General features: G+C 35.5%; 5 protein-coding genes and 1 pseudogene across 6 annotated transcripts; 4 read left to right on the forward strand and 2 right to left on the reverse strand.

Moving 5' to 3' along the window:
- The first annotated feature begins 57 nt into the window (after positions 1-57).
- On the forward strand, positions 58-2,710 carry LOC108823293 (putative pentatricopeptide repeat-containing protein At1g56570). Its single transcript, XM_018596466.2, is given in 3 exon segments — positions 58-870; positions 1,206-2,363; positions 2,365-2,710. Coding segments are annotated over 3 exon segments (1,830 nt in total). The 5' UTR covers positions 58-243; the 3' UTR covers positions 2,410-2,710.
- A 170-nt stretch (positions 2,711-2,880) lies between these two features.
- Positions 2,881-3,526, reverse strand: LOC108823295 (uncharacterized). The gene has a single exon (XM_018596467.2). It carries the CDS (start codon positions 3,455-3,457, stop codon positions 2,990-2,992), a length of 468 nt encoding a protein of 155 aa, XP_018451969.1. The 5' UTR covers positions 3,458-3,526; the 3' UTR covers positions 2,881-2,989.
- A 3,191-nt stretch (positions 3,527-6,717) lies between these two features.
- On the reverse strand, positions 6,718-8,887 carry LOC108823597 (AP-3 complex subunit mu). The gene is made up of 6 exons (XM_018596836.2): positions 8,734-8,887; positions 8,567-8,654; positions 8,375-8,485; positions 8,199-8,288; positions 7,161-7,826; positions 6,718-7,079 (listed from the first exon to the last, which is right to left on the reverse strand). The coding sequence occupies exons 1-6, from the start codon at positions 8,871-8,873 to the stop codon at positions 6,834-6,836; spliced, it is 1,341 nt and encodes a 446-aa protein (XP_018452338.2). The 5' UTR covers positions 8,874-8,887; the 3' UTR covers positions 6,718-6,833.
- Positions 8,888-10,761: 1,874 nt separating this feature from the next.
- Positions 10,762-12,591, forward strand: LOC108827419 (galactinol synthase 2). Its single transcript, XM_018600811.2, has 4 exons — positions 10,762-11,157; positions 11,503-11,823; positions 11,911-12,062; positions 12,227-12,591. The coding sequence occupies exons 1-4, from the start codon at positions 10,837-10,839 to the stop codon at positions 12,426-12,428; spliced, it is 996 nt and encodes a 331-aa protein (XP_018456313.1). The 5' UTR covers positions 10,762-10,836; the 3' UTR covers positions 12,429-12,591.
- A 584-nt stretch (positions 12,592-13,175) lies between these two features.
- Positions 13,176-15,348, forward strand: LOC108856340 (receptor-like protein 46; annotated as a pseudogene).
- A 388-nt stretch (positions 15,349-15,736) lies between these two features.
- On the forward strand, positions 15,737-18,008 carry LOC108827418 (uncharacterized). Of its 2 annotated transcripts, none has more exons than XM_018600810.2 (2): positions 15,737-15,881; positions 16,270-18,008. In XM_018600810.2, the coding sequence occupies exon 2, from the start codon at positions 16,275-16,277 to the stop codon at positions 17,745-17,747; it is 1,473 nt and encodes a 490-aa protein (XP_018456312.1). In that variant the 5' UTR covers positions 15,737-15,881; positions 16,270-16,274; the 3' UTR covers positions 17,748-18,008. The 2 variants fall into 2 exon arrangements, with proteins under 2 accessions (XP_018456312.1, XP_056850319.1); XM_056994339.1 differs by having other exon boundaries at positions 15,767-15,881; positions 16,267-18,008.
- The last annotated feature ends 410 nt before the right edge of the window (positions 18,009-18,418 follow it).

Here is an 18,418-nt window from a genome sequence, read left to right on the forward strand (position 1 = left end):
TTTATATTTAAAATAATAATAGCAAGAAATAAAAGGAACTAGACAAAATATTTGCATTCTTCTTTTTCTACTAACTGTGAAAAGTTGTAACCAACGGTTGACTGAGGTCTGAACCATAAACCATGCCTGAACGGCTGAACCTACAAAAAGTACAAAAAGACATGAGCATCACGAAGCTACAGGAGCTACAAAAAGTTCCGAACAAACTGTGATCAGACACTGCCGAGGTCTGAAGACAAAGACATGAGCAGCATCACGAAACTCGTACGCTCCAACGCGTTTAAACCAATCCCAAACTTCGTCAGAAGCTCTCTACGTAACGCCTGCGTCGAGTCGTCGGACCATCAAAACACGGAGTCTCTCCCTTATAAACCCAAGAAGCATCACATTCTAGCAACAAATCTCATCCTTTCGTATTTCGAAAAAGGCCTAGTCGAGGAAGCACGCTCACTGTTCGACGAAATGCCTGAGAGAGACGTAGTCGCTTGGACAGCAATGATCAAAGGTTACGCTTCTTCTAATTACAACGCACGCGCTTGGGAGTGTTTCGGCGAGATGATCAGGCGAGGAACGAACCCGAATGAGTTCACGCTCTCTAGCGTCCTCACGTCTTGTAGAAACATGAAGGTTTTGGGTTATGGTCGTCTGGTTCATGGGGTTGTTGTCAAACTCGGTATGGAAGGTTGTGTCTACGTTGACAATGCCTTGATGAATATGTACGCCACTTGTTCTGCGACGATGGATGCTGCTTGTTTGGTTTTCCGGTATATCAAGGTCAAGAACGAAGTCACTTGGACTACTCTAATCACCGGTTTTACACACTTGGGTGATGGCATTGGCGGTTTAAAGATGTATAAGCAAATGTTGCTGGTAAGTTGCTTATGTTCCTCACGTTTTGAGTGAATTGCTTAGTGCCGGGCAGCATTTTCGGGTCGGTTCGGGTTATTGGAATTGGAGTGTTTAGAACCTGTTTAGGAATTTTTTTTTTTGGGATCTTTTTATTAATAAATTATTATTTATGAAAAATTTAAAATAATTAATATTTTTTATTATATTTAGAATATTAGGAGTATCCATTCTCGGTTTGGTTTCAGTTTGGTTTTTCGAGTTTAGAAATATAGGAACCTTTCAGTTTTTGCTGTTCGGTTCCGGTTCTGTTTTTTGGAATCGACATTTCACCATTTTGATATGTTTTATATGTTCAGGAGAATGAAGATGTGACTCCTCATTGTATAACCATAGCGGTTAAAGCTTCCGCTTCCATTGATTCTATAACAACCGGGAAACAGATCCATTCGTCGGTGGTTAAACGTGGCTTTCACTCTAACCTTCCGGTGATGAACTCTATACTGGACTTATACTGCAGGTGTGGATACTTAACAGAGGCCAAACGCCATTTCCATGAGATGGTAGACAGAGATCTCATCACATGGAACACTTTGATATCCGAACTAGAACGATCAGACAGCAGCGAAGCTCTGCTCATGTTTCAGCGGTTTGAGTCGCAAGGCTTCGTACCGAACTGTTACACTTTCACAAGCTTAGTAGCCGCCTGCGCTAATATAGCAGCGTTGAACTGTGGCCAGCAGCTTCACGGAAGGATATACAGAAGAGGGTTTAACAAGAACGTTGAGTTAGCCAACGCTTTGATCGATATGTACGCTAAATGCGGCGACGTGCCTGGCTCTGAAAGAGTGTTCGGCGAGATTGAAGAGAGGAGGAATCTTGTGTCCTGGACCTCGATGATGATTGGTTACGGATCGCATGGTTACGGAGCAGAAGCTGTTGAGCTTTTTGATGAAATGGTTAGTGTTGGTGTTAGACCGGACCGGATTGTGTTCATGGCGGTTCTGAGCGCGTGTCGCCACGCCGGTTTAGTGGAGAGAGGGTTGAAGTACTTTAACGCGATGGAGAGCGAGTATGGGATAGAGCCGGATCGAGATATATACAACTGTGTTGTTGATTTGCTTGGAAGAGCTGGGAAGATAGGAGAGGCTTATGAGCTGGTTGAGACGATGCCGTTTAAGCCGGACGAGTCCACGTGGGGAGCGATCTTGGGAGCTTGTAAAGCTCATAAACACACCGGGTTGATAAGCAGATTGGCTGCAAGAAGAGTTATGGAGTTGAAACCGAGAATGGTGGGGACTTATGTGATGCTTTCGTATATCTATGCAGCGGAAAGGAAGTGGGGAGATTACGCGAGAGTGAGGAAGATGATGAGGATGATGGGGAACAAAAAAGAAGCAGGTGTGAGCTGGATCCTGGTAGAGAATCAGGTTTTTAGCTTCGCTGTGAGTGATAAAGCTTGTCCTAGTGCTGATTCTGTGTATTCAGTCTTGGGGTTACTGATAGAAGAGACCAGAAGAAGCTGACTTCTCCTTAGCTCATGGTCAAGAAGTGGGAACGTGACCACAAAATCTGAAAATGGGTGAGTAGCTTTCTGGAGTTAACTACCATTTGTGGAGGAATCTCTTTATGCATAGATAGAGTGATGGAGAGTGGTCCTACATAATAAAGAACAAATCTCGCCATGCCTAGTTTTAGACCAGGTATGGAACAAATGTTGTTTGCCTATTTCTAGCATCACCTCTCTTTTTTGTAACACCCTAGCATCACCTCTCATCTTTCTTGTTTTTGATGTTTTGAATTGTCATAGCTTCTTGCAAGAAACTTTGAAGAAATGGTTGGTTGTGAAGTAACCTCTTTAGTTTCCATTTATTAAAAGAAAAAGATAGGTATATGTGACATTGATTATTCATTCAAAAAGTAGCTTTCTGTTGAAATGTTAACGTCAAAAGGGTTTCAGATCTAAGACAATTAGAACCTCAGCTTTGCTTGTTCATATCATAGGTTTGTGAAAGATATTCCGGTTTATGTTGGTTTAGACTGAAAAATATCTTATTAAAATATAAAATGAAGCATAACATGTAGGAAGTAATACATGATTTAAGATAATTAAAAAGAGAGACACTTGAGTAAGTAAGCATCTCTAATTTGCAATAGCTTCTTTAGCCACTGCAGGCTTCTCAACCTCAGGAACCACAAAAGCTGTAACAGGGAAAGTCCTGGACAATCCGGTCGGTGTCCTGAAATTGATCTTCCCAGAACTTGTTGGCTGCTCCAAGACAAGCTCATTGAGAGTGACCCAGATAAGAAGCTCCTTGGCCTTAACACCGGTAAGCTTCTTGATCTTTCCGACTTCCACCACGGCAGTGACCTCAGTGCCGTAAGAGACAAGTTTCCCAATAGATTCAAACTTGTGAGTGATGCTCTTCTTCTGCTTCAGCCACACAACACCGGTTTCTCTGTCGTATCCAACCTCTTCAATGTCCTTCAGTGGCAATAACCCATTAGGCATATCAACTTCCTTGAGGAACTCCTTGGTCTTCTCGCGGCATAGCTCATCTCCTGTGTATTTCTCTGCCCTAGCTCTCACTTCATCTGTAACAAAACCCATCTCCCTGTTTTTTTTTTGCTTCTTTGTTTTTGAGATCTCTGTCTTTTGTGTTTTTACTTTTTAGTTGCGTTGTTCGCCTTTTGATTTATAGGTGGTACCGTTTAGATTTACCCTTGGATTCTTCATTTAATTACGGAACATGCCACCGAAATTTATACATTTCTCATTCAGTGTATAAACATGAAACGTTTCTACAAACGGTGCTGAAGTCAAAACATTAAGTGACATCGGGATATGGAAAAAAAAATTAACACAATTTGAGCAAAGAAAGTAGTTGATCCAATGCCTTAACTGTGTATCTTTAGTTTTTAAATTTAAATCTGCAAGAACTGAAACATCAATCTACTTCAAATGGCATATCATTTATGTCATTTGACATATCCACTGTTAGCTTAAGATCTATCTTTTTTTTTGTGCACAAACATAAGATCTTCTCATATCATGTAATAAATTGATAAATTTTAATTTAGGTGAATATACATTGTTAGGTGAAAATTTTTATTTTTGGTTATTGGAATGAAATGAAAAAGAAAAATAAAAATGTGATGCATTGTATAGGTCTTTAATGGGTACAGTTGGGCAGATTTATGGCCTAAATTAAAGTAATTTGGGTGGGGAGACAAACGTTACAGCTTATCACGATAATGTATTGACACGTGTGAAATCAAAGTTTATAATTTGTAGGTAGGACGGTCACCTTATTTAAGCGCAGTGTAGTTACGACTACCATATGAGAAACATTAATAGAAAACCGAAAAAGCACATGAATCAACGGTAGTGTTTAGTTGACGAATGTTGCAGTTTAAATTTTTAACAATACATCTGAAATTAAATATTTCCCTAAATTCAGGTGCTACCGCCATATATTCATACAAATATATTTATAGATACTCAATTTGTAATAAACAAATACTCTCTCCTTTCAGTGTAATTTCAAAATGAATGTCATTTTATATTTTCAATAAAAAATATTAATAATATTCTACACTTTATTTTCTTATGATTGAAGTATGATTTTTTTAATCAGCAGTATGATTAATTAGAAGGGTAGATAATGATGTTTTATTTTTAAAAATATACAAAAACTAAATATTTTTTTAATATGTATGCAATAGATCTAAAAACGACAACAAAAATAGAATGCAAAGAGTATATTGTTAATAAAGTTAATGATTTTTCTAAGGTTGATTAACTATGTTTCTACAAATTATAAAAATATTACATCAACATTTTAAAACTAAAGATTTTTCACTTTATTGAATTAGTTAAACGATTGAATTAAGAGGACTTCCACAAATAAAAGTTAGATTCATTCTCTTATAAATTGACGAAATAAGCATACCATAAAATATATATGTTGTAGTCCTAGTTGTAGTCTAGAATTTTGGAGTATACATGTTAACAATGAAAAAAGTCCACAAATCCAGATTCCTTTCTATTTATTATATTATTAAATAAAATGTATTATGAATAAATGTTAGGTTCAAACCCTAAAAATTGATAAATATCATACCACAAAATGCATATATATGTTGTTGGTAAATTTCTTTGACTATACATCTTAGAATGGATTATTTTCCTTAAATCCAGATTCTAGCCAAGACCATATCCATTTATCATATAATAGGGTCTATCATAGGTTTAAGGGTTCAAAAGACACTAAAATATTTTCTTCACCAAAAGATTACATGAAAAATTGATTAATTAAAGAGATAAAAGATTCTTCTACTGTTATTATTAGATATATAAATTTTAAATAAATAATAAAAAATTATTAGTTTCGAGTAATACGTTTTTGAGTTCAACATTGTCTAGTTTTTCGAATCTTTCCAAATTTTTTTCAAAATTTTAGTTTGAAATTCGAAATTTTTTCTTAAACTGTTTTAATTTTTTTTATTTATAAAATATTAAACCCCACCCCAAAAATCAACTCTAAAATCTAAATTAATTAACTCTAGAAGTATGAGTATATATTTACCTTTTAATAAAATAGTTTAGTCATTTTGATATTTGTGAATTATATTTATGATAAAAATAATGTCATCATATGAAATTTCTCTAAGGTTAAACATGCTGTATAAATTGATGACAAAATAAACAAAACAATATAAACACATCTTAAATTTTAAAGAAAATTAATAAATATTTATTTTATTTTAATACTTTCTTTATTTTAATTTTGATATTAAATACTTTAAAAAAATTATAGTCGATTGTACTCAACACATGAAATATAGATTTTCTTTGTTATTTCATATTTGTTTTTTTCTTTGATTTAGTGGCATTTTTCAATTAAAATTTCTAACTTAAACTTTATGAAAAACAAAATAACTGATTCATTTCAAATAAGAATTAAAATAATTAAAAAAATAATATTAATTGTCATTATTTATAGATATCTTTGTATGTATCTTGTATACATTATTAAATTTGAAAACCAACTAAACTAATTAAGATATAACAAATAAATGATATTTTAACATTTTAATATCATATTTACATTAACTTTCTTACATTCAATTGATTTATTTTATATTAAATAAGTAGCTAGATTTTTAATTTATTAGATATTTTATCTCTATTATAAATTAGCTACTAATATATACAAATGCTATAAATTTTAATTTATTATATATTTAGATCGAATAATATTTTAATTAACAAGTTTCATATTATATTCGAGTGAAACCATTTTTACGGCTGAAAAACGATATTTGAACGAATTCTAGAATCAGACATAATATTTGTCCATATAAAAAAATTATTAAGACGAAAATAGTTATAAAAATTAAAATAATGATTATTTTAATATAAAAAAAGAAGAAAAATACATAATTAGTAATATTATAATATTATCAAATATATTTTTTAAAGAATATTATCAAATAGTTAAGGTTTAACACACAATAATTTGTTGACGAAAAAGTATATAATTAATTTTTAAGAAAAGAAATTGGTGAAACTTAATGAAAATAAAAATGATAATTTACTGAAATCAAAATTTTATATATCAAACCAAATTAATAAAATAACCTATGTAACTATGCTACTGTGTTTTTGTATATTTCGTTTTATGCGTTTGAGCAGTTTAAAACCAAACCATATCCTCATACTCATAGTACCGCTTTTTTTAGGACAGCTTATACAGTACTTAGTTATTCACTAAACCAAACGACTTTTTATATGTCCGGTCTATTTTTGATCGGTTCAATACCCTACATAACATTACCATTTTCATTTCCGCATTTTGATATCGTAAGTAATCTGAACAAATATCGGTTCTTTTTCTGAAACAAATACAAAACAATTTGGCACAAACCATTAACAGAAAAAAAGACATAAGTCTCGAGAACTTTTGACCTGAAAAGCAACAAAACTACAATCTGACGTCGAACTCTCCAGCGCGCGTCTGAGCACGAAACCCTTTGTACAAACGAGGAGGGATAGTTTTAAGATCAAGTTTCTCGATTCTTAGGCCAGAGAGAGCAATCCCCATTATCTTGAACCCAACTTTGAATGTCGGATACACATGAAGCCGCTCTAAGCCCGTTTCAAGCGCTAGCGTCCCGGACAAACATGGAGTCTTGTCACTTGGGATTCTCCCTATTGTCCATGTACATATCTGCAAAACACAGTCTCAAATAAAAAAAAAGAAACTTTCCAGAATGAAGAAACTGAACTCAAAAGCAAAAACATATATCACCTTGTTAGAGAGGATGGTTACAGTTCCATGATTTGATGAGAGATCTGCCGATGAAACACAATGAGGAAGCTGGAAACTCAGTGTTATTGACTCAATCGTCTTTCCAGGGTCGCTTCTGATTCCCACCAACACACTAACTCGGCATGTGCCGGAATCTGACGTTATCTGAGGCTTCACATATAAAGGCGTGTTCTTCAGCTTCTTCACCCTGTAACTCATGAGCTTGAACTGTCCATCAGGAGGGACAAAGGAGAGAACTTGATGAGACTCCCAAGGTCTAAAGCGGACACAGGGATGAAACCTCATGTCTTCTAGTACCGAAGGGTTTGCGAAAGACAATGTCAAATCTGGAAAACCAGTGAGCTGAGAACTCATCTGGACTTCTCCATAAACCTCGCATTTCACCAATTCTCCATCCCTGTTGACGATTGCATCCATTTCTTCAACAAGGTCGACATAGACTTCGTTGCTAGAGTACTTTGGATCAGTAGGTCTCCAGGGAACACAAGAGCCAGCTCCACTAGGGAGAGTGTCACTGACGTTGGAAGCATTTCCGGTTACAACGCTCAGCATTTTGCTGACTAGATTCGGTGGAGCTATCATTTCCCTCAGGATGTTCGGTTCTGTTGTGAGAGGGAAACCATTGTCGATCATCTCATCCAATAGCTGCAAGTTACACAAGAAAGGTTGAGGTCATAGACATACACACAAAAAAAGCTAATTGATCTCTCACTTTATGGTAAAAACTAAAGTAACAATTGAGACACAAGACAAACAACAACTCAGGACATAGGAGCCAGAGTGGTGCAGTCAGTGTCTGTCAGTCGCTGTAAACGATTTAGTAAAGATTTCAATTAAATTTTTTTTTACAAATTTGGAGCCTATGTATATTTAATTTTCTTCAAAAAAAAAAAAAAATTGGACTAAAAGGCGAATATTTCATCTGAGTTTGCCAGAGGACCGGACCTAACCATAATAGCCACCATAGTTGCAATTAAGAGAAAGATGAAATACTGTAATAACAAAGATACCTCTCACCTCATAAACAATGATGAAATTGTCCTTGACGAGATCTTCGTTAAGCCCACCAAGGTAATCAGACAGAACATCAGCTACTCTGCAAAGAAACTAAAAAAAACTTGACAGGGTTACAAAAACACACACACAACATTTGGTATATCTAGAAAAGAGACACCAAAAAAAGAGTCATTCACCTCGATGGCCATCAGTGGTGGCATTTCAACTTGAGTGCAAGCTAAGAAAGTGATGCCATCACGAACGATTTGGAAAAGGTAATGCGTTGGTGAAGCAATCACTGGAAGTGACTATCCACAAAAAAAAAAGAAAACACAAAAGTTGGATCAATAGCGAAAAAAGATTGAAACTTTGGGGAAAAAAACAAGTACCTTAAAGGAATCGGGTTGGTCCCAGAACCAAGCGCATATGGATCGGTCGACGCGGTGACCTGTAAGCTGTTTCTCCAGCATTACCTCTCTGTGAAACAAACAACGTCAAAGATGAATAAAGTTGTGATCTTTTCAGATTGGTTGGTCAAAGGAGATGGATGACTCACCCTGAATCCGAGAGGAGAAATATACACTGAAGCATCTCTCTTCTGATTGAATCGCAAGATTGGCGTGTGATGCCTTCTCCCTGATTGCTTGCTTGCTTCCTTCTTCCATTGCCGTGGAAACAAACAAACAAACGGTTCATCAGATTGGGCTTTCATCTGCTACCATTTGTTAATGGGCTTTTGTATTTAATTAGATCATTTATATATACTATAAGTTCCTCTAGTGTTAGCCCAAAATCTTGGCTTGAAATATATGGATTATGAAATTTTTGTTTTGCAATTTTAATATAATACTTTTACTGAAGGAATAATGGTTTGAGTTTTTCTCTGTCATTTTCTGCTAATTATCTCAAGCTAATCGATATTTCATGAGGTAAACTGAAAAGATACTTATATATAATCTTTATTATGCAAAGAACACATTAACCAAGTTGAAGGGTTGGTCTTTCTGGTCTAATGCAAAGGCTCTACATGCCCACAACCGAATTTTACTAGTTCAATTAGTTGTCCATTTCGATTTGAATGATCTAATTTGTTACTTTATTTTATGTCTTTCAATTTTCAAAACAAAATTAATTTATTACATCATATACTAACAAGAAATTTTAACAAAAATGATGATTTTATGAATAAATTAGAATTTAAAATAAAATTTATAATCCACAAATCAAATGAGCTATGCGATCAGGAAAAAAATATAGATAATTATTTCCATTTTAGAGTTTAATCAAAAGTAGAATATCGTCTATTTTGGTTTTAAGATTCGATAGAATATTCTATACTAAAAGTCCAGTCAAAAGAAGTTGAGTTTACACATACTTCAAAACTAACATTATCCAGATTTTCTCATCTTGTCCCTCCTTAGAGTAAGCAAGGTCGGCCCACTGAGAATTTCACAGCACAACCCCTCTCAATTCAGTTTTAGATTACTTGTTGAACTGAAGATATTAAACGCCGTTGATGTCGGCATTATGCATCTACCCAACCAAAAAACAATTTAAAGACTTAACGCTAAAAATTTCTAGTTTTTATGGAATTTTCAAAAAGAAAGCTGTACGTATAACAGGTATTTTTTTAGTTGACAAAAACCAAGTTACAAAAAAGGTTAACCAAGAATTTTTGAGCTTCTTTCATCTCATTTCAAATTTACAATTTAAGTTACCAAAGACTTTAAAAGTTTCATATAATTTAAACTCTGCAGTATAAACCATGAACAAAAATCCTTCTAACCTCAAAGCCTTAAACTATAATTATTCTAAACTTGAAATAATGAATTTCTTCAAACATCAATCTATTTTTTTCTGGCAACTTTTTTATTTTTATTTTTGGGTTTAATTGCACATGAGTACACATACACACATATCCCTATTACAGAAATGGAAAAGTATTACCAGCTTACATTTGAAAGGTAAACGCTTTGAGTCATAAATTTAAATATTTGATTTGTAACGTAAAACTGATTGAAATAGCTGGTCGGTCATAGCTAGGACATACTACCCATAAGAAATTAAGAATGGTAAAAATAGACCAAACGGTTTATGGGTCCATAGACGTTTCCCACGACATGTGGCATTTTCACCGCCAAGTACGTTTCACGTGGACACGTGTCAAGCTAATAACCAATCAGAATATCTCTCACGGTGACAATTGTAGTATCTGAAGTGGAACCCAAAGGCAAGTGACAGATCAACTACCACATGATAAATTAAAACTTTGATGAGTCGAACAGTCTGTATATTAGCACGTGTCAGTATGTAGTGTCGTGGCATCACTTGGATAAGTGGGACCTTCTTTTTATTATTCAAAAAGTGGGACCTTCTCTTCCAATAGTTAATTGCTCGAAGCTTCACGCGGTTATACACAACCGTTGGATATAACAATATTGCTTAATAGCCGTTAGATAAAAATATTTTCTGGACTCTTTTTAGTAGTCGGTCCTGTTGTATTATCGGAAGAATTAGTAATTTAATCTTTAATTAATTAACCTAAACCACTGACAAACTCTATATAAAGCAACACTTCATCCTATTCAACGATCACTTACCAAAGCAATACAATATATACAACTCACAAAGACAAACACTCTTCATTTCTTAAGACAAGATGGCACTTGAGATCGACAGCAAATTCACCGGACCACTCATAGCTAACGGTGGAGAAAAAAGAGCTTACGTGACTTTCCTCGCTGGAAACGGAGACTTCGTGAAAGGAGTGGTGGGTCTTGCTAAAGGGCTAAGGAAAGTTAAGAGCATGTATCCACTTGTGGTGGCTGTATTGCCGGACGTACCAGAGGATCACCGGAGACAGCTGGTGGAGCAAGGCTGTGTCGTTAAAGCGATCGAGCCGGTTTACCCACCGGAGAATCAAACCGAGTTTGCCATGGCTTATTACGTTATCAACTATTCTAAGCTTCGTATTTGGAAGGTATAACATAGTACTAATATGTGTATACTTTCTGTGATAAAAGTTTACAGATGTCAACACATATATTATAGTGACTTGTACTGTTAGACTGTTGATATTAAAATATATATCTTGTGCGCAAATTTGTGGTTTTTGATTTTCTAAATGTTTAAATTATAAAATACGGCAGTTTAAATTAACTTTTGGGTTCATAATTTATTCGTTCGGGTTGAAGTTTAAGATTTCAGGCTTCAAGTTTAGAGTTCAGTTTTTGGTCAGTTTTGAGAGTATATACTGATTCTAGACTGTTCTTACAAATAAGATACGTTTTAGAAAACTATTAAATAAAAATATGCATGGGTGCAGTTTGTGGAGTATAGCAAGATGATATACTTGGACGGAGACATTCAAGTGTTCCACAACATAGACCACTTGTTTGATCTCCCAAATGGCCACTTCTACGCAGTAAAAGATTGTTTCTGCGAGAAGACATGGAGCCACACGCCACAGAACAAGATAGGTTATTGCCAACAGTGTCCAGAAAAAGTGACTTGGCCGGCAGAGCTTGGTCCTAAGCCACCCTTGTACTTCAACGCTGGAATGTTCGTCTACGAGCCTAATCTTTACACTTATCATAATCTCTTGGAGACTCTGGAAGTTGTTCCTCCCACTCCATTTGCGGAACAGGTAAATAGATCATCTTTTTTTTCTCTATATATGTAAACAACCAATAACATCTAGTTATTTGATTTGTATACACTTCTGTTACTGCAGGATTTCTTGAATATGTATTTCAGGGACATATACAAGCCGATACCAGTAGTTTATAATTTGGTTATGGCTATGCTATGGAGACATCCAGAGAACGTAGAGCTTGACAAAGTTAAAGTTGCTCACTATTGTGCTGCTGGTTCTAAGCCTTGGAGGTAATAATATTACATGTTCAACTAATTTCAAACTGAGTTAAAGAAAAAAACTAATTTACAATAATATGATAACCTGAGTTTCAAAAAATTAAAATAATATGATATATTTCAGTTTGTTCATGGTAAACTTATCTTCCGAGTGTTGTTTCTGGTGTTTGTACCAGATTCACTGGAAAAGAGCCGAACATGGGGAGAGAAGATATCAAAATGTTGGTCAAGAAATGGTGGGACATATACAACGACGAGGCTCTTGATTACAAGAACATCACTAGCGACAAAGGAGGAGACGACCATAAGAAGCAGTTTGTCAAAGCTTTGTCGGAGGCCGGTGTGCTTCAGTACGTCAAAGCTCCATCTGCAGCTTAATCACCATATAATCATCAAGCTTTGTTGCTCCTTGTTCTCGTGATCTATATTGATTTAGTTCGATACTTGTTTATAGCACTATAAGTTACATATACGGTAATACTGTTTGAGACTTTGTTTACTACTATATACCCTTATATATACAATATCTAGTGTTTAATTATATTTTTGGTACCTGTATCTTCGCTAGCTGTTTAATATCAATCTTCTACTTTAATAGTCACCAGATAACTCTGTTAAGGAAGTGACTTCCTCTAAAACTATAACAGTCAGAGTTCAAGCAATTTACGTAAACCTCTGACACTAATTTTGCGCACCGAATGACGGACAAGTAAGCACAACAAGGTTTTTTTTCTTTCTCTCCTCCTTTAAGCACTAGAATTCTTCTTGCAACAGATGCCATAATCAGAGTTCCTCGCATTGGGATTCGAGAATGTCCACCTATCACAAGCTCAAACCATTATAGCATTAAATACAACATTGTGCTGTCATCCAGAGTTTCACTGAACAAAAAAATAACTTACAAATAAACCGTTGCCACCACTCTTGGACCAACTTAAAGAAGCAACTGCACAATTGTCTTGTGCCTGTCGTTAATAAACAGAGTATAACCCTTTCTTCATTTTGGAACGTTCTGGCCCTTTTTGTTCCCTCTTGCATGAGAGGGCAATAAGTTGATAACCCTTTTTTTTAACAAAAGTTACAAGGTTTTACAAAGATAAAAAAAAACGCTAAAAGTTTATCAAATTGAAGAATAGTATTACAAAGTGGTTATTTTGAAAGAAGATAAAATTATGATTGATATTTAAAAGAAGTTAGAAAAAAATTCCCAAGTGGAGTCGACATGATGACATTTCCACTACTTTACTTGAGGATGCAGACAGAAGTCACAGAACGAAAGACCTTAAAAGTCTAAACTTATTTTGTATTTAGCGCGTTAACACGATCTTCGACAGTGAACAGAAACATTGTCCGCGTTTTAGTCTTCTTGGACTAGTAACTATCCAACAAGACATGAAGAATACTAGTAAGTGTCAAAAGCTCTACGAAAGAAAAAAATGCAGAAGCCAATCTTACTCTTCGTTTTATTCGTCTTCTTCATTCCACGACAATCTTTTTCTTGCCCACAGGACCAAAGAAAATCACTTCTGGAGTTCAAGAAGCTGCTGATTCACAACAACATCAAGAACCACTCCACACAAATCGCATTGGGGGAATTAAAGACATGGAGGCCGAACTCAGATTGCTGCAGATGGAAACTCGTGAGATGCAACGCTCGTTCGCCTTTCAAAGAAGTGACGGACCTGAATCTTAACAATCTTGTCCTCTCTGGCTCTGTGAGTTCAACCCTTCTGAGACCGGTTCTGCGTATAAGCTCTCTCATGAGGCTCGATGTCTCCTCTAATTTCATACAAGGAGAGATACCTGGAGATGGGTTTGTGAACTTGACTAGGTTAATCTCTCTTGACATGGGTGGTAACAGCTTCAACGGCACTATCCCTCCTGAATTGTTTTCCTTAAAGACTCTTCAGCGCCTTGACTTAAGAATGAATACTATTGGTGGTACGTTGAGTGGTGACATCAAAGAACTCAAGAATCTGGAGGAACTGATCTTAGATGAAAATCTTGTTGGAGGAGAGATTCCTCCAGAAATAGGTAAATTAATTATTCATCTCATGTATGAAGAAGATGTTAGATAGGGGCTGTATATGATACTGACCTTATAATGTTGTTTTTTAATTGCTGGTCTTGGGCGAGTGGATGACCTTATAACAACGTTGTTTGTGTTTGTTTGTGTTACAAGGTAGCTTGGTCAATCTCTCAGCTCTATCTTTGAGTAGGAACAATTTGTCTGGTGGAATTCCATGGTCCATTCAGAATCTAACAAATCTCGAAACCCTTGAGCTTGAGAATAACAGTGGCTTGTCAGGTGAGATTCCCACATGGCTGGTTGGCCTTCAGAAGCTGAGTATACTGCGACTCGGAGGAAACAAACTCCAATGGAACAAGAATGGCTCTGTCTTTCCACAGTCTAAGTTCACACATCTCTCGCTTAGATCCTGTGGCTTACAAGGGAATATTCCGGATTGGCTCAAGAACCAAACTGATTTTTCTTTCTTGGATTTGAGCTTGAAACGACTCGGAGGAAACAAACTCCAGAGATTCAAACACAAGACTTGGAAGTGAAGTGGAAAAGAATAACTCAAGTTATTTCAAACAGAAACTTGTACCTCTACACTGTCTTAGACCTCTCCAAGAACAAGCTACGCGGAGAGATCCCAACTTCTTTAGGCAATCTCAAGACCCTGAAGCTTTTGAACCTCTCGTACAACGACATCTCTGGATCGATCCCACAGAGTTTCGGAGGTCTCGATAAGCTAGAGATCTTAGACGTTTCATACAACAACCTCTCGGGCAAGATCCCGCGAACGTTGTCCAGGCTCAGCGAGCTGGATGTTTTGGATTTGAGCAACAACATGCTTTCAGGTAGAATCCCTGAGAGTCCTCAGCTTGACAGATTAAACGATCCAAACATTTACGCGAACAACAGCAAAATCTGTGGGATGCAAATTCAAGTATCATTTCCACAGCACAGACAAAGCAGCAGCCAAATGAAGAAGATGACGAAGAGGAAAAAGAAGCAACAGTTCCATGGGAAGCTGTAGTCGTAGGCTGTTCTTGTGGATTTCTTACATCAGTTTTGTTAATGTATGCAGTTGGCTATTTCAGAGATTCACCACCACGGCGATCTCCAAAGAACAGAGGATTCAAGAAACTAAGAAGCCTACACTAGAGGAATGTAATCTGAAGGCATAGATAAAACATATGCTTGTAAAATAATATAACTGAGAGCCTGATGAAAACATACACTTACCACATATATTATTCGGAAATGAAAACATGGAGACATCAACAACCACAGTAATCTCACTTCTAGGAAACACATGACTGTAGGTAAGCATCAAGAAATAAAATAACTTGGCAACCCTAACCTATACAAGTTAATTAACTGCATTATATATCCAAGTCTTGAACATAAATTAGGATGATAAAACCTCGTGAATCTCAATGATATACAGCTAGGAATTTCAATGATCTAAAACAAGAAGTAGTTTATGTATTACCATCATACTCAGCACATCGGCGCAATTATGAATCTCTATCACCGATCATAGCTGTCCGACGAGGGAAAATTCTCTGTTAGGCATTTTCTAATGACGGTCCCCACAGATGTCAAACGTCTTTTTTATGGGACAAATGTGAAAGGTTGACAAAAAGTGTTAGTGGGACCCCATGACGAGAAAAGAAAGACGTGTCGGAACCAACGCGTAGGGTACACCGTCACCTCCGTGTGACTCATTCCTTTTTATACCACCTAAAACCCATCTCAGATCCCAATACAGATCAATTCGATCGTCTTTCTCAAAAACAGAACAGCAAGAACATTACGAGGTACGTGAGTTCATTTTCTGTTCTGATGAGTATTCCTTGGATTTCTAGTTTTTTTCAATAGATCTGCAATTTTGGTTACTTATATATGAATTTGCTGCTCTTACTTGGTATATTTTTTTTCTTATGCATCTGATGAACAACTCTGAATTTTGGTTTCACACCATATATATCAAACACAACAAAAAAAAAACATATCGTGAAATTTCAGTTTTCTAATTGGTCAACTAGCCAATATCAACTAGTCGTTGTAGCAATGACCGCTAGGCAGAAAGCATTACTCTTGCCAACAACAACAAAAAAAATGCAACTCTTCTTTTGTTATTATAACAAATATTTATTTCTGTGTTACAAAAAAAAAACAAATATTTATTTCTTCTTTGTCTAGCAGGAACCATGTCATCGAACCAAGAAAATGTGAAGAAAGAGAAACTTCATATAACAATGAAGACACACGAAGTGGATCCAAACGAGAAGGAAGAGAAGGTTGAGGTGGAGATGGAAGTTAAGGCCAAGTCAGTTGAGAAGGTTAAAATAAAGGACGAAGTAGACAAGAGTGGAGAGAAATCAAAAGATGAGAAGGAAAAAGAAAAGACAAAGGTAAAAGATGAAAAAAAGAAACATGGGAAAGATGATGAAGGCCATGGAGATATGGAAGTGGAAGAGGAAGATAAGAAACAAAAGAAGAAAAAGAAAGATAAGGAGAAGAAAGATGAGGATGTGTCACAAGGAAATGAGGAGTTAGAAGATGACAAAGAAGGTAAGAAGAAGGCGAATAAAGAGAAGAAAACGAAAGAAGATTCCAAGGGTAAGGAAGAAAAGAAGAAGAAAAAGGAAGAGAAGGATGAGCCTGAGGAAAAAATTGAAGGAAAGAAGAAAAAAGAGAAGAAAGACTCTGATGTAAAAGATGAAGAAACAGAGAAGGAACACAAGAAGAAAAAGAAAGGTAAGGAGAAGAAAGATGAGGATGTATCACAACAAAAAGAGGATTTAGAAGAAGAAGAAAGTAATAAAAAGAAGAAGAAAGATAAGGATGAATCAGGTGCAGACGGAAAAGACAAGAAGAAACTGAAAGAAGAATCAAAGGATAAGAAAGAAAAGAAGCTGAAAAAAGAGGAGAAGGATGAGCATGGAGAAGAAGAGGAAGGGGAGAAGAAAGAAGATCAGAAGGAGGGAAAGAAGAAAGATAAAGAGAAGAAACTGAAAGAAGAATCAAAGAAGGTGAAGAAAGGAGAGAAGGATGAGCATGGAGAAGAAGAAGGGGAGAAGAAAGAAGATCATAAGGAGGGAAAGAAGAAGAGTAAAGATAAGGCGAAGACGAAGGAGACTGATGAGGATGAAGGAGAAAAGAAGCAAAAAAAGAAGAAGGAGAAAGGTGAAAAAGATAACAAAGAAGTTGAAGTGTTGTCTAGAGATATTACATTTGAAGAACCAGGAGCTGAAGGAGAGGAAGGCAAGTCCAAGGACAAGAAAACTAAGAATGGAAAAGACACCGAGGGAGAAAATGGTAGTGAAGAAGAGAACCAAAACAAAGATGAAGGCGGAGAGGGTGAAGATGGGAAGAAAAACAAGAAGAAAGACAAAAAGAAGAACAAAAAAAAAGACCCAAAGGAAAAGAAAAAAACAAAGGATGAAGATGAGAAGAAAGATCATACAGAAGTTGAAGCCAAGGACGTCAACATAGCAGGGTCAAAAGATAAAGTTGGCGATGAACAAAAGGAGAAAAAGAAAGAAAAAGATGTTAAGAAGCCTAATGATACCAAGAAGAAGGGTAATGACATCGGTAAGCTGAAAATGAAGCTAAAGAAGATCGATGAAAAAAATAGGAGCTCTAATGGAGAAAAAGGCAGAAATTGTGAATCAGATTAAAGACGCAGAGGGAATGGGAAAGGGAGAGCAAGACGGGTGAAAAATGAATACTTTGGAAGCCTCTGAAAAATATAAACTGGCTTAACAATATCCACAGAGAAGCTCTATAATGTTGAACTGGACTTAAATCTTTTATGTTTTTCTTTCTCAACAGTTGTTGTGATAACTTGAAATGGTTCGTGTACCTTTGGTTCTGTTCTTTCATATCATCCATGTTGTAACGGTTACGATTGTGTTTATATACTTGCAAGTTCGAATTAAGGATGAACCAAAGAGTTTTGGCTGGGAACAAAACTTATGTTCTTCTTTTTGATAGAGAAATAAAAGGGAACAGAAATATATATGGTTTTTTATCAAAAAAGAAAAAAAGAAATATATGGTTTACATGAAATTTCTCAACAGAAATACATGTCGTTTCATCCAATTACTCTCTATTCAATTTTTTTCTGAAATAGTTTTAAAAATATTTTTGAATTTCAAAAAAAAAAATTAAAATAATTTCAAAAAATATTTTAAAATTTCAAAAAGAAATTTTGAAAAAAAGAATTATTAAAAAATTCGAATCTGAAAACATCTAATTCGAAACTATATAACAGTTATCTTTTATTATTATTATTATTTTATATTTATTATATTTATTTCTATAAAATAAAGGGATAAAAGGTATTTTT

Source organism: Raphanus sativus, chromosome 9 (genome assembly GCF_000801105.2).
Source record: "Raphanus sativus cultivar WK10039 chromosome 9, ASM80110v3, whole genome shotgun sequence".
In the NCBI taxonomy this organism is placed as follows: Eukaryota; Viridiplantae; Streptophyta; class Magnoliopsida; order Brassicales; family Brassicaceae; genus Raphanus; species Raphanus sativus.